The sequence below is a fragment of the Mustelus asterias genome, unplaced genomic scaffold (genome assembly GCF_964213995.1).
Source record: "Mustelus asterias unplaced genomic scaffold, sMusAst1.hap1.1 HAP1_SCAFFOLD_50, whole genome shotgun sequence".
NCBI classification, from domain to species: domain Eukaryota; kingdom Metazoa; phylum Chordata; class Chondrichthyes; order Carcharhiniformes; family Triakidae; genus Mustelus; species Mustelus asterias.
This window is the reverse complement of record NW_027590123.1, coordinates 471,597-484,009: the sequence shown is the minus strand read 5'-3', so window position 1 is coordinate 484,009 and position 12,413 is coordinate 471,597. Positions and strand designations below refer to the sequence as shown.

At 45.9% G+C, this 12,413-nt stretch overlaps 3 protein-coding genes across 4 annotated transcripts in view; 2 read left to right on the top strand and 1 right to left on the bottom strand.

Annotated features, from left to right (window-relative positions):
• LOC144483231 (uncharacterized) overlaps positions 1 to 12,413 on the bottom strand; it is a 192,866-nt gene that overhangs the window by 29,787 nt on the left and 150,666 nt on the right. The window lies entirely within an intron of this gene.
• LOC144483234 (uncharacterized) lies at positions 104 to 2,301 on the top strand. The gene is made up of 2 exons (XM_078202010.1): positions 104 to 563; positions 733 to 2,301. The coding sequence occupies exon 2, from the start codon at positions 1,091 to 1,093 to the stop codon at positions 2,114 to 2,116; it is 1,026 nt and encodes a 341-aa protein (XP_078058136.1). The 5' UTR covers positions 104 to 563; positions 733 to 1,090; the 3' UTR covers positions 2,117 to 2,301.
• LOC144483240 (uncharacterized) overlaps positions 7,882 to 12,413 on the top strand; it is a 118,761-nt gene continuing 114,229 nt past the window's right edge. Inside the window, exons 1-2 of one of the 2 annotated variants that reach the window (XR_013495980.1) lie at positions 7,882 to 7,979; positions 9,272 to 10,908. Coding sequence is in view for 1 of the 2 variants with exons in the window: in XM_078202020.1 (XP_078058146.1) it covers positions 9,969 to 10,639 (671 nt within the window). In the remaining variant the exon portion in view is untranslated. The remainder of the gene's footprint in view (positions 7,980 to 9,271; positions 10,909 to 12,413) is intronic. The other variant, XM_078202020.1, reaches the window with a different exon arrangement.

The following is a 12,413-nucleotide window of genomic DNA, read 5'->3' as shown; positions in this document are numbered from 1 at the left end:
CGCTCCCGCTCGGTCCTCCAGTCCCGCCCCCTCTTCCTATTGGTCCGGAGCTGCCGTCAATCAGCCCCCGGGTATTGTGATGTGAAGCATGCGCAGTGTCATTGCTGTCCTTGGCGCTTGTTTGTCCCGGAGAAGCGGAGTCAGCGTTAGGCGGTGGCTGGGAGGATTTGGAAACACTTTGTGGATCCGCAAACCCTTCAGAATCATTGTCAGCTCCCTGGTTTGCAGCTGCGGGGCTTCTCCCTCCCTCCCTCCCGGGAACAGGCCCAGGTTAACGGCCCCATCCTGGCTCAGCCACTGGAGGATGGTTCACATCAGAGGATGGGGGAGGGGGACAATAAATAAGAGGTTACACTTTGGCCTCAAATCAATGAGGACTCTGATCTCTGGGAAGGAAGGAAACCCTGGGAGGTGGGCGGGGAGGATTCACAAACACCCGCTGGAGGCCCCAACACACCCAATAAGACCCATTGGTTTTATTGTCAGTCTGCAGACAGGAGCTGGAGAACTGAACCCAGACAGAGGAGAGGGAGGGAGAAAACTGGGAGTGGAGGAAAGAAATGGTGAGATGGGTTTGGATTTCAGCCCAGGGAGGAGGGAGAGTGTGTGGGACGGGGATTTACTGATTTGGGGGAACAAGAAAGGAAAAAATGTTCCAGAGAAACTAGAATTGTCTGTTCAGAGTTTGTATCGTGTTCTGACAGTGATGACTTTTCTAAACTGTTTTTACAGGATATTGGAAGTGAAAGATTGGCAGACAGAAAACTCAAACCGGACATCACATCTGACAAAGTCATTCAGTTCCTTCGGAGCTGAATATCATTGGTCTTTGAATATAGAAAGAGAAATATTTGTCTGTTCTGCCTGTGGGCAAAGAAATTAAACATCAGTGTGACCGGAAAAGCATCGAGACAAACACACACCCGAGTGAGAGTGTTCCAGTGAACTGAATGTGGAAAGAGCTTTAACCAGTTACACAGCCTGAAAAAACATCACAGTTCACAGCAGGGTGAAACTACGTGTATGTTGTGTGTGTGGATGAGGCTTGAACTGATCATCCAACCTGGAGAAACACAAGGGCACCAGCACCATGGAGAAACCGTGTAAATGTGTGGAGTGCGGGAAGGGATTCGGTTTCCCATCACAACTGGAAGTTCATCGGCGCAGTCACACTGGGGAGAGACCGTTCACCTGCTCTGTTTGTGGGAAGGGATTCACCCATTCATACAACCTTCTGACTCACCGACGGGTTCACACTGGGGAGAGGCCGTTCACCTGCCCTGTGTGTGGGAAGGGATTCACTCGCTCATCCCACATTGTGACACACCAACTTGTTCACACAGATGAGAGAATGTTTACATGTTCTGACTGTGAGAAGAGTTTTAAATGCAAAAAAGATCTGCTGACGCACCAACGTATTCACACTGGGGAGAGACCATTCACCTGCTCTGCGTGTGGGAAAGGATTCATTCAGTCATCCCACTTGCAGACACATCAACTTGTTCACTCTGATAACAAACTTTTTAATTGTCCCCACTGTGAGAAGAGCTTTAAAAATAAAAAAGATCTGCTGACGCACCAATATGCTCACACTGGGGAGAGGCCATTCACCTGCTGTGTGTGTGGGAAGGGATTCAGCCGTCCATCTGCCCTATTGAACCACCAGAGAATTCACACTGGGGAGAGGCCCTTCACCTGCTCAGACTGTGGGAAGGGATTCATTAATTCATCCAACCTTCTGATACACCAGCAACTCCACACAGGGGATCGACCGTTCACCTGCTCTGAATGTGGGAAGGGATTCACCCGTTCATACAACCTTCTGACACACCAGCAGGTTCACAGTGAGGAGAGGCCATTCACTTGCTCCGTGTGTGGGAAGCGATTCACTCGTTCATCCAACCTATTGAATCACCAGCGAGTTCACACTGGGGAGAGGCCGTTCACCTGCTCCACGTGTGGGAAGGGATTCAGTCAGCCATCCAACCTGCTGACACATCAGAGAATTCACAGTGGGGAGAGGCCATTTACCTGCTCTGTCTGTGGGAAGGGATTTTCTCATTTATCTTCTGAAACACCAGCGAGTTCACACTGGGGAGAGGCCGTTCACCTGTAATGTCTGTGGAAAGGGATTTATTCAGTCATCCCACCTGCTAACACACAGGCGAGTTCACAAACGACTGCAAGGTTTGGATTCTACACTTATTGATGCTGTTAATCATATCCAGGTCTGAATCATGTTCACTCTGACTTTTTTCTTCTGTTGAGGTTTGATATTCTGAATAAATGTGAAATAGACATTTGATTGAATCATTGTTGTAGATTTTTGTCTTTTCCATTTGAGTGTTTAACATCACCAGGCTGGAGCTCAGAAAGGGCAATCTGAGGGAGGGTCACACAGTAAGAACAGAACTTCATTCTTGACACAGTCCTTCAGGGTCTCGCTGAGAGGGACAAGCAGCACTTTGGTCTTTTTCATCACTTTTCACTGACAGCAAAGTCCCCGTGTGGGTGAATCCTGAGGTGTGTAAGAAATGTGTCCCAGTCGTTCTTTTCCATGGTTCAGAGCTCCTAGACACGGAACAGAAGCTCCTTTACAACTGTGTTTAGAGTCAGGAAGAACAATGGTGAATGCTGGAAACGTGCTGTCAAAGATTGGTGTAAAACTGGGATCTATTCCTGACTGAGAGTGAAACGGCAGGATTAGGTTTCCAGACTAAAAATGCAAAAAAGTCTAAAACATTTTAATGTGTGTGTGTCAGTCCTGGTTTATTGAACAGAAACTGGCTTCAAATAAATTGGTTGAAGTCTGCATCAAAGTAGCAGCTGGAGACGTTCAAAGGAGCCTGTTAACTGCTGGGTCAATGAGACAACAATTTGATTCCCAGATAGAGAAGGAGCTGCAGTGTGTGTCCAAGAATTCTCAGTTTTGTTGTGTGCTTCCCATCCACTATCCTTCTAAATAAACCTCACTCCTATCAGCCTTTAACCATTATAAACAGAACAGAGAGAAGCTGAGCAGCAACAGAGCCCTGACTGACCATTTAAGAATGAGTGATGTGTTTAGCTGAAGTTTCCTGTTGGTAGTTTTCTGGGTGATCTCCTTATTTTGATCATTCTCAGTGATCCCTGGGTGTGTGAACCTCCTCTCCTCTCTTTCAGACATTCACTCACTTAACATCTCCTCTCTCTCAGAAACTCAATCATTCAACATCTCTCATCTCTCTTAACACTCACTGAACGTTTCTCTCTCTCTCCAGGCATTCACTCACACTTACCTTCCACCTCCCTTACACTCTAACCTCGCTCCTGTCTCACATTCACTTAACCTCTCTCCTCTCGGATACCGTGTTCGTCACTTAATGTCTCTCTATCTTTCTTTCAAACACTCACTCATTTAACCTTCCTATTTCAGATAATGCTTAAACTTATTCATTGTTTTCTCTCTCTCATTACCTCTCTCTGAAAAAGCACAAACACACTTCATCTCTCTTCGCTGTCTGAGAAAACATCTAATTGATGGAGATTCAATCCTCTCTGTTTCTCTCTCCCACTTCCTCTGACAGGCCCTGACTCACTTTAAATCTCCTCTTTTCTAATAACCCTCTTTGGGAAAACTCATTTGTTCTCTAATTCCTCCTCACTTCTCCCAGTGATGACCCTCAGTCCATCTCCCAATTCAGTGAATGTGTTAAAAATCCATAATAATCTCCTTTCTTTATTGTTTAAAATGGGAATGGAGGTGAATGTAATGCTGAGAGCGGCAGCAATCTGTGTGGTTGTTCTTGATGCTGTCAGAGTGAGTTCACCCTCACAGACAGGAAGACTGTTCACGGTGATAACATCAAACTGACGCCGGCTGTTTCATTCTCAGGTAACACAACTTCCTGTTTCTCTGCTGCCGGTTCCAAACCTCACATCTCACTTCTGAGCAGAAAATAAATCCAGGGACAACAATCTGGTGAGAACATCTGTCAGTGCGGCCTATATCTGTCCACAGAGTCAGGGCAGAGTCACACAGATCACATTGTGGTGACATTTACAAATGAGCCTGTTATTTCTGTTCAGAGTTTCCATTTGCAGATATAGCCAGCTGTGTCTGTGGATCAGTTACTGAATCATAGAAACCCTACAGTGCAGAAAGAGGCCATTTGGCCCATCGAGTCTGTACCGACCACAATCCCACCCAGGCCCTACCCCCATATCCCTACCCGCTAATCCCTCTAACCTACACATCTCAGAAAACTAAGGGGCAAATTTAGCATGGCCAATCAGCCTAACCCACACATCTTTGGACTGTGGGAGGAAACTGGAGCACCCGGAGGAAACCCACGCAGACACGAGGAGAATGTGCAAACTCCACACAGACAGTGACCCGAGCCGGAATCGAACCCAGGTCCCTGGAGCTGTGAAGCAGCAGTGCTAACCACTGTGCTACTGTGCCGCCCACTGAGTTCCCTCTGCTCTGACGTGGAGATGCCGACTCTGCTCCCCATAGCTGGGAACTGATAGCCTGCTCCCTTATATTCTATATCATTCTCTCTCTATTGCTTGTTTCCTCTGTTTCTCAGCTTTTATCTTTGACCGCCTCATCTTCCTGCTTTTTAAAATCTTTCTCAATTTTTCTCTCAGTCTTTCTGTCTCTCCCTCTGTACCTCTCTCAGGCTCTGTGTGTTCCTATTTGATCAAGATGTTCAAAATCATGAAGAGTTTCTGATTGATTATAGAGGGAAAAACAGGGAGAAAAGCAGAAAAACCCGGCAGGTCCGGCGGCATCTGTTCAGAGAGTTAACATTTTGAGTCCATATAATTCTTCAGGGCAGGAAAAACATGCGTTATCCATCTTAGATCAGGGAATGTGATGGGGAGATTTAATAGAGGTGTTTAAAATGACAAATGATTAATGATAGTATCAATGGAGAGAAATTATCTCCCAGGAGCAGGAGGGTCTGTCGATGGAGAGAATCGATTTCCTTGGTGCAGGAGGGTCTGTAAGCAGAGGACACAGAGATTTAATATAATTGACAACAGAATTGGAGGGGGTGATAAGGAGAATGTTTTACACAATAACTTCATATGATCTGGAATGCACAAACTGACAGGTGCTAGAAACAGGTTTACTAGTAACTTTCAAAGGGAATTGGATAAATACTTGCAGAAGGTAAATTGGCAGAGTTATGGTCAATGGGATTAATTGGACAGTTCACTCATCTTTGTGACATTCTGAATGTTTCTCTCCTCAGGTTTTAATATTTGATCTTTTCGATTATAATGTGTCTCAAACAGAAGATTAAAATATTGGGTTTGATGAGCTGTCAGATCTCTTTCCTGTGTGTCTGTGTAACTTGAGAACTGGAGATAACCATGAGAAGGAACTGATTATTTTCAGTTCCTCGAACAGATACACCTCAGATATCAGAAATCCCTGGAGTTTCCCATGTCCTCATTATTCTCCCCTTGAGTATAACAGCTCTCAGTCAGGCCGAGTCAGTCACATGTGTCTCTGTCATGATGTTTCCACTTGTATTTTATCACTCACCTCCCAGTGACACTCACCATAACACAGACACCTTAAAATATCATTGTTCCCTTACACTTTGTCCTCCTATTATAATCAAATGTTTGTTGGGCCTCTTGTCTCCCTTAATGTCAGATTACCTGCAGTTAAAATGACCTCAGAGACACTGAAACCGACCTTTGTGATTGTTATACCAGACTCCAATCAGCCCCAGGGGCTGCAGTTGTAAAATACAGTAAGAGTTTTCACAACACCAGGTTAAAGTCCAACAGGTTTATTTGGTAGCAAATACCATTATCTTTCGGAGTGCTGCTCCTTCGTCAGCGCTCCGAAAGCTAATGGTATTTGCTACCAAATAAACCTGTTGGACTTTAACCTGGTGTTGTTAAAACTCTTATTGTGTTCACCCCAGTCCAACGCTGGCATCTCCACATCATGACAACCATCGACGTTGTAAAATACAGCAGAATTGGAATAACAGACAGGTTATTGTCTGATACTGACAGTGGCAGAGTAACACACACCGGAATCTAAACACATTATATCAATGGGCCATGACTCACTCACACTATCAAATGAAACCTAAACTTTGGTTATGGTGCACTAGATACTGACTGTATTATCATTACATTGGATCTAATGCTGTGTTTGCTAGCATACTGCAACGTGACTTATTATTTGAACAAACATTGTATTTGTTGCACTCAGAGTAAGTCAGTGCTTTGCTGTGTTGTCTCTGTGCTCCATCCCCACTCTGATTGTATTGGAGCCTGTGTGTGTCATTGTTACACTCAGAGTAAGTCAGTGCTTTGCTGTGTTGTCTCTGTGCTCCATCCCCACTCTGATTGTATTGGAGCCTGTGTGTGTGTCATTGTTACACTCAGAGTAAGTCAGTGCTTTGCTGTGTTGTCTCTGTGCTCCATCCCCACTCTGATTGTACTGGAGCCTGTGTGTGTCAGAGTAAGTCAGTGCTTTGCTGTGTTGTCTCTGTGCTCCATCCCCACTCTGATTGTATTGGAGCCTGTGTGTGTCACTGTTACACTCAGAGTAAGTCAGTGCTTTGCTGTGTTGTCTCTGTGCTCCATCCCCACTCTGATTGTATTGGAGTCTGTGTGTGTCATTGTTACACTCAGAGTAAGTCAGTGCTTTGCTGTGTTGTCTCTGTGCTCCATCCCCACTCTGATTGTATTGGAGCCTGTGTGTGTCATTGTTACACTCAGAGTAAGTCAGTGCTTTGCTGTGTTGTCTCTGTGCTCCATCCCCATTCTGATTGTACTGGAGCCTGTGTGTGTCAGAGTAAGTCAGTGCTTTGCTGTGTTGTCTCTGTGCTCCATCCCCACTCTGATTGTATTGGAGCCTGTGTGTGTCATTGTTACACTCAGAGTAAGTCAGTGCTTTGCTGTGTTGTCTCTGTGCTCCATCCCCACTCTGATTGTATTGGAGCCTGTGTGTGTCATTGTTACACTCAGAGTAAGTCAGTGCTTTGCTGTGTTGTCTCTGTGCTCCATCCCCACTCTGATTGTATTGGAGCCTGTGTGTGTCACTGTTACACTGAGACTCTGTCACTGTGATTATTGTAAAAAGTTTAACAACACCAGGTTAAAGTCCAACAGGTTTATTTGGTAGCAAAAGCCACACAAGCTTTCGAGGCTCTAAGCCCCTTCTTCAGGTGAGTGGGAATTCTGTTCACAAACAGAACTTATAAAGACACAGACTCAATTTACATGAATAATGGTTGGAATGCGAATACTTACAACTAATCCAGTCTTTAAGAAACAAAACAATGGGAGTGGAGAGAGCATCAAGACAGGCTAAAAAGATGTGTATTGTCTCCAGACAAGACAGCCAGTGAAACTCTGCAGGTCCACGCAACTGTGGGGGTTACAGATAGTGTGACATAAACCCAATATCCCGGTTGAGGCCGTCCTTGTGTGTGCGGAACTTGGCTATCAGTTTCTGCTCAGCGACTCTACGCTGTCGTGTGTCGCGAAGGCCGCCTTGGAGAACGCTTACCCGAATATTTTGTTTTGTTTCTTAAAGACTGGATTAGTTGAATTCCCACTCACCTGAAGAAGGGGCTTAGAGCCTCGAAAGCTTGTGTGACTTTTGCTACCAAATAAACCTGTTGGACTTTAACCTGGTGTTGTTAAACTTCTTACTGTGTTTACCCCAGTCCAACGCCGGCATCTCCACATCATGACTGTGATTATTGGACAAACAGCAAGTCACCGTCACAATGACCAGCTGATTGACGGCAGCGCGGGCCAATGGGAGGAGGGGGCAGTGCTGGAGGAACGTTCTGGAGCGGTCGGTCCTCCAACCAATAGGAGCGAACGAGGGGCGGGGCCGACTTTGACTCGAGCATGCGCAGTGTGAGTAATGGCGATGGAAAACGTTTATTTTGGGCTCGGAAATCTGTTCGAGGTGATTGGCGGTACGGAGAGAGCAATGGATCGTCCAGGTTGGTGGAAACGCTGTGTAAGCATGTTGTGAGAGTCGCAAACCGCGGAAGAGAGCTTCCCGGACCCAGTTTGTACCGAGCAGGGCTGCAGTTCCTCATGTTCGTCCCGGGTTAACTTCGCCATCTTTAATGGGGGCAATATGCAGCAGTGCGCATGTGCGGCTGCCATGTTTGTAGAGGGCAATGTTGTCAATCAGTGGGAGGAGCTTGTTCCCCAGTGTTCAGAATGGAGACAACTTGTCCATCAAACTGCATCAACCCTCTGAGTCCCAATGTCTTATTGATGAGGCAGAGCGGTGACAGAGAAGGAAAAAGAAAGGGAAATAAAAACAGAAAATGCTGGAAAATCTCAGCAGATCTGACATCATCTGTGGAGAGAGAATAGAACCAACGTTTCGAGACTGGATAACCCATAGTCAGAGCTTGTACACGTGTAAACAGAGCATGAAAACTTTGACACCTCCATGTACCCTTGTACACCGCTATCAATCTACTTCGCTCCAAGGAGAACAACCCCAAGTTATCCAGCCTAACATTGAGGTGTATAAAATTCTGAGGGGCACAGATAGGGGGGACAGGAAGGAACTTTTCTCTTTAGTAGAGGGGTCAATAACCAGGGGCCTGGATTTAAGTTGAGGGGCAGGAGGTTTATAGAAGATGGGAGGGAAAGCTTTTTCACTCAGACGGTGGTGGGAATCTGGAACTCAGTGCCTGAAAGGGTGGTAGAGGTGGGAATCATCATAACATTTAAGAAGAATTTAGATAAGCTCTTGCAATGCCATAGCATACAAGATTACGCACCAAGTGTGGAAAATGGGATTAGAATAGAACGGTCCTTGATGGCCAGCACAAACACGATGGGCCGAAGGGCCTCTTTCCATGCTGTAAAACTCTATGATCACCCACGTTGGCAGCAAGTTCAATATCATCATCAGTCACAACCCCCCTGTATCTTCACTAACTGATACAATCCATTTAAAACATTCTTAGTTGAGAATGTAGCCATATTTCTGTTAGACTGGCAGTCTGCATGGAGATTTTCAGCTCTCTGTGTCCAGGACAGGAAGCAGTGAGCATGGATCTGTCAATCAGCCTCAATCAGCACCTTCAGGAGAATTGGGAGGGTGAATATTAGATACAGCAGAGTGAGAATGGAGGGAGAGTGTGTGGGATGGAGATTCACAGCTTTTGGGGAATTAGAGAGGAAAGAATGTTCCATAGAAACTAGAATTCTCTGTTCTGAATTTCTATCCTGTACTGACACTGATGAATTTTGTAAATTGTTTTTACAGGATATTAGAAGAGGAATCACACTGATAAATCTTAACTATCACATCTCGATCTGACAGAGTCACTCGATTCCTTGGATACTAAATATCCTCAGCCTCTGAATGGGAAGGAGAAATGTTTGACCGGTCTGTCCACTGCAAGATTTTAAGCAGCAGTGTGACTGGAAAAACACCAGGACACAAACACACACCCGACTGAGAGTGTTCCAGTGCACTAACAGTGGAAAGAGCTTTAACCAGTTACATAGCCTGAAAAAAACATTGCAGCATTCACAGTGGGGAGAGACTGTACCCGTGTTCTCTGTGTGGACAAGGCTTCAAATCATAGAAATCATAGAAACCCTACAGTGCAGAAGGAGGCCATTCGGCCCATCGAGTCTGCACCGACCACAATCCCACCCAGGCCCTACCCCCACATATTTTACCCGCTAATCCCTCTAACCTACACATCCCAGGACTCTAAGGGGCAATTTTTTAACCTGGCCAATCAACCTAACCCGCACATCTTTGGACTGTGGGAGGAAACCGGAGCACCTGGAGGAAACCCACGCAGACACGAGGAGAATGTGCAAACTCCACACAGACAGTGACCCGAGCCGGGAATCGAACCTGGGACCCTGGAGCTGTGAAGCAGCAGTGCTAACCACTGTGCTACCGTGCCGCCCTGATTGACCTGCAATGATACGAGGAGACCGACAATATGGAAAAACCATGGAAATGTGAGGACTGTGGGAAGAGATACAAAGCGCCCTCTCTACTGGAAGCTCATCGGCGCAGCCACACTGGGGAGAGGCCGTTCACCTGCTGGGTGTGTGGGAAGGGATTCACTGATTCATCCACTCTGCAGAGACACAAGCAAGTTCACACTGGTGAGAGTGCATTCACCTGCTGTCAGTGTGGGAAGGGATTTACTCAGATATCAAGCCTGCAGACACACCAGCGAGTTCACACTGGGGAGAGGCCATTCACTTGCTGTCAGTGTGGGAAGGGATTCAATAAGTCATCCAACCTACAGAAACACCAGCGTGTTCACACAGGAGAGAGGCCATTCAGCTGCTCTGCATGTGGCAAAAGATTCACTCAGTTATCTCATCTACGGGCACACCAGCGAGTTCACACTGGGGAGAGGCCATTCACCTGCTCTCAGTGTGGAAAGGGATTCACTCAGTTAACTAATCTGCGGAGACACCAGCGAGTACACTCTGGAGAGAGGCCATTCAACTGCCCCGTGTGTGGGAAGGGATTCACTCGGTTATCCACCCTGCAATCACACCAGCGAGTTCACACCGGGGAGAGACCGTTCACCTGCTCTCAGTGTGGGAAGGGATTCTGTGATTCATCCACCCTGCGGACGCACCAACAAGTTCACAAGTGAATATGGGGATTAGATTCTGCTGTTATTGTTTCTGCTCTCAATTACATCCGGGACTGCATTTTGTTCATTCTTGGCCAATGGGGAGAGTCAGAGGGTTTCTTTCTGCTGGACTGGCCGGTCTCATGACTTTGCCTCCAGTGGGCTGATGCTCTTTGAGTCTTGTTGCGAATACCTGATTTTAAATTTCACAAGGATCACAGAGTGACAGGGTGTGAGGAAGTTCAGAGATATTTAGTCAGCATTTCTGTTTGAAACCCTCCCAAATGTCCATCCAATTTCCTTTGTAATTGTTTATTGTCTCCACTTCCTCCACCCTCGTAGGGAGTGAGTTCCAGGTCATTACCATTCACTGCATCAAAATATTCTTTATCACATCCCCTCCACTGCATCTCTGACCCAAAACCTTAAATCTATGTCCCCCTCGTCCTTATCCCATCAGCTAATGGGAACAGCTTTTCTTTGTCCACCTTATCTAAACCTGTCAGAATCTTGTCCACCTCTATCAAATCTCCCCTCAACCTCCTTTGCTCCAAGGGGAACAACCCCAGCCTGACATCAACAATAAAAAACAAACTAACAGAATATGTTACTGCCTGAAATCAAATGTGCAGGTCGAATTTCTGTTTTAAAGATATTGTGAACATATTGTCCTGGACAATAAAGGAATTTGAATAACTCACCTTGGGTGTGGGTGAAATGTGTTATGATCCAGGTCAGAAATCCAAGGTGTTTTACAAAGTCAGCCTAGCCATAAGATTTGCACTTGAGTGAGTGTAAGATGTTTCACTCCAGGTACGATTCAAGTGACCCACTAGGAAGCTTTTATCAAACAAAGCTAATTTAAGAACACAGTTAAAATATAATTAGAAAAAATAGCATAACTTTTACCAATTGCAATAAAAAACAACCATGATCTTTCTTATATCAATCAGTACAGCTTGGTGTTCCAAATCAAATAATCCCTACAAATATATTCCAGGCTTTGCACAGAAAGCAGGTATGCTCACGTGATGCTGGATTTGGCAGCTTTTTAACACCTGCTGTGAATTAGCGCTTAAAATGTTGAATTCAAACTATGCCTTCCCTGTCCTGGAACTTCCAGCATCGAGAGAGAGAGAGACTGCTTGCTTCTATCTTCCAGCTGGCAACTCTCAGGCAGCGGAATCTTCACTCAAGAGAGAGAGACGACAAACACTGCTTTCAGTCTGCAGTCCAGACAGCTTGTGACAAAATGAAACTAAAACTTTCTCCTGTTAAAAAAAACTGTCCAAAGACAGCACTGACCTTTCAATCAGGCTCCACCCAACAATTCCAAAAGGATCATAAAACCCCAGGTCACTGTATTAGCCCAGGCTCAAAATAAACAAGATGCCCATTATATTGCTTTATTATATTCATAGAATAGAATCCCAACAGTACAGAAAGAGGCCATTCAGCCTATCGAGCCTGCACTGACAATAATCCCAGCCTTTCTCCGTAACCCCACCTGTTCATCCTGCTAATCCCCCAGAAACTAGGGTCAATTTCGCATGGCCAATCAACCCAACCCACACATCTTTGGATTGCGGGAGGAAACCGGAGCACCCGGAGGAAACCAACGCAGACACGGGGAGAATGTGCAAACTCCACACAGACAGTGACCCAAGCCAGGAATCAAACCTGGATCCCTGGTGCTGTGAGGCAGCAGTGCTAACCACTGTGCTACCGTGCCACCATATTGTTCTATGTATTAGCGGAGTTGTAAATCAGTGAAGGCCAGCATAATACTTG

Bases quoted from the DNA above. Each gene is read 5' to 3' on its own strand.
- LOC144483234 (XM_078202010.1), top strand. From the start codon at position 1,091: ATGGAGAAACCGTGTAAATGTGTGGAGTGCGGGAAGGGATTCGGTTTC.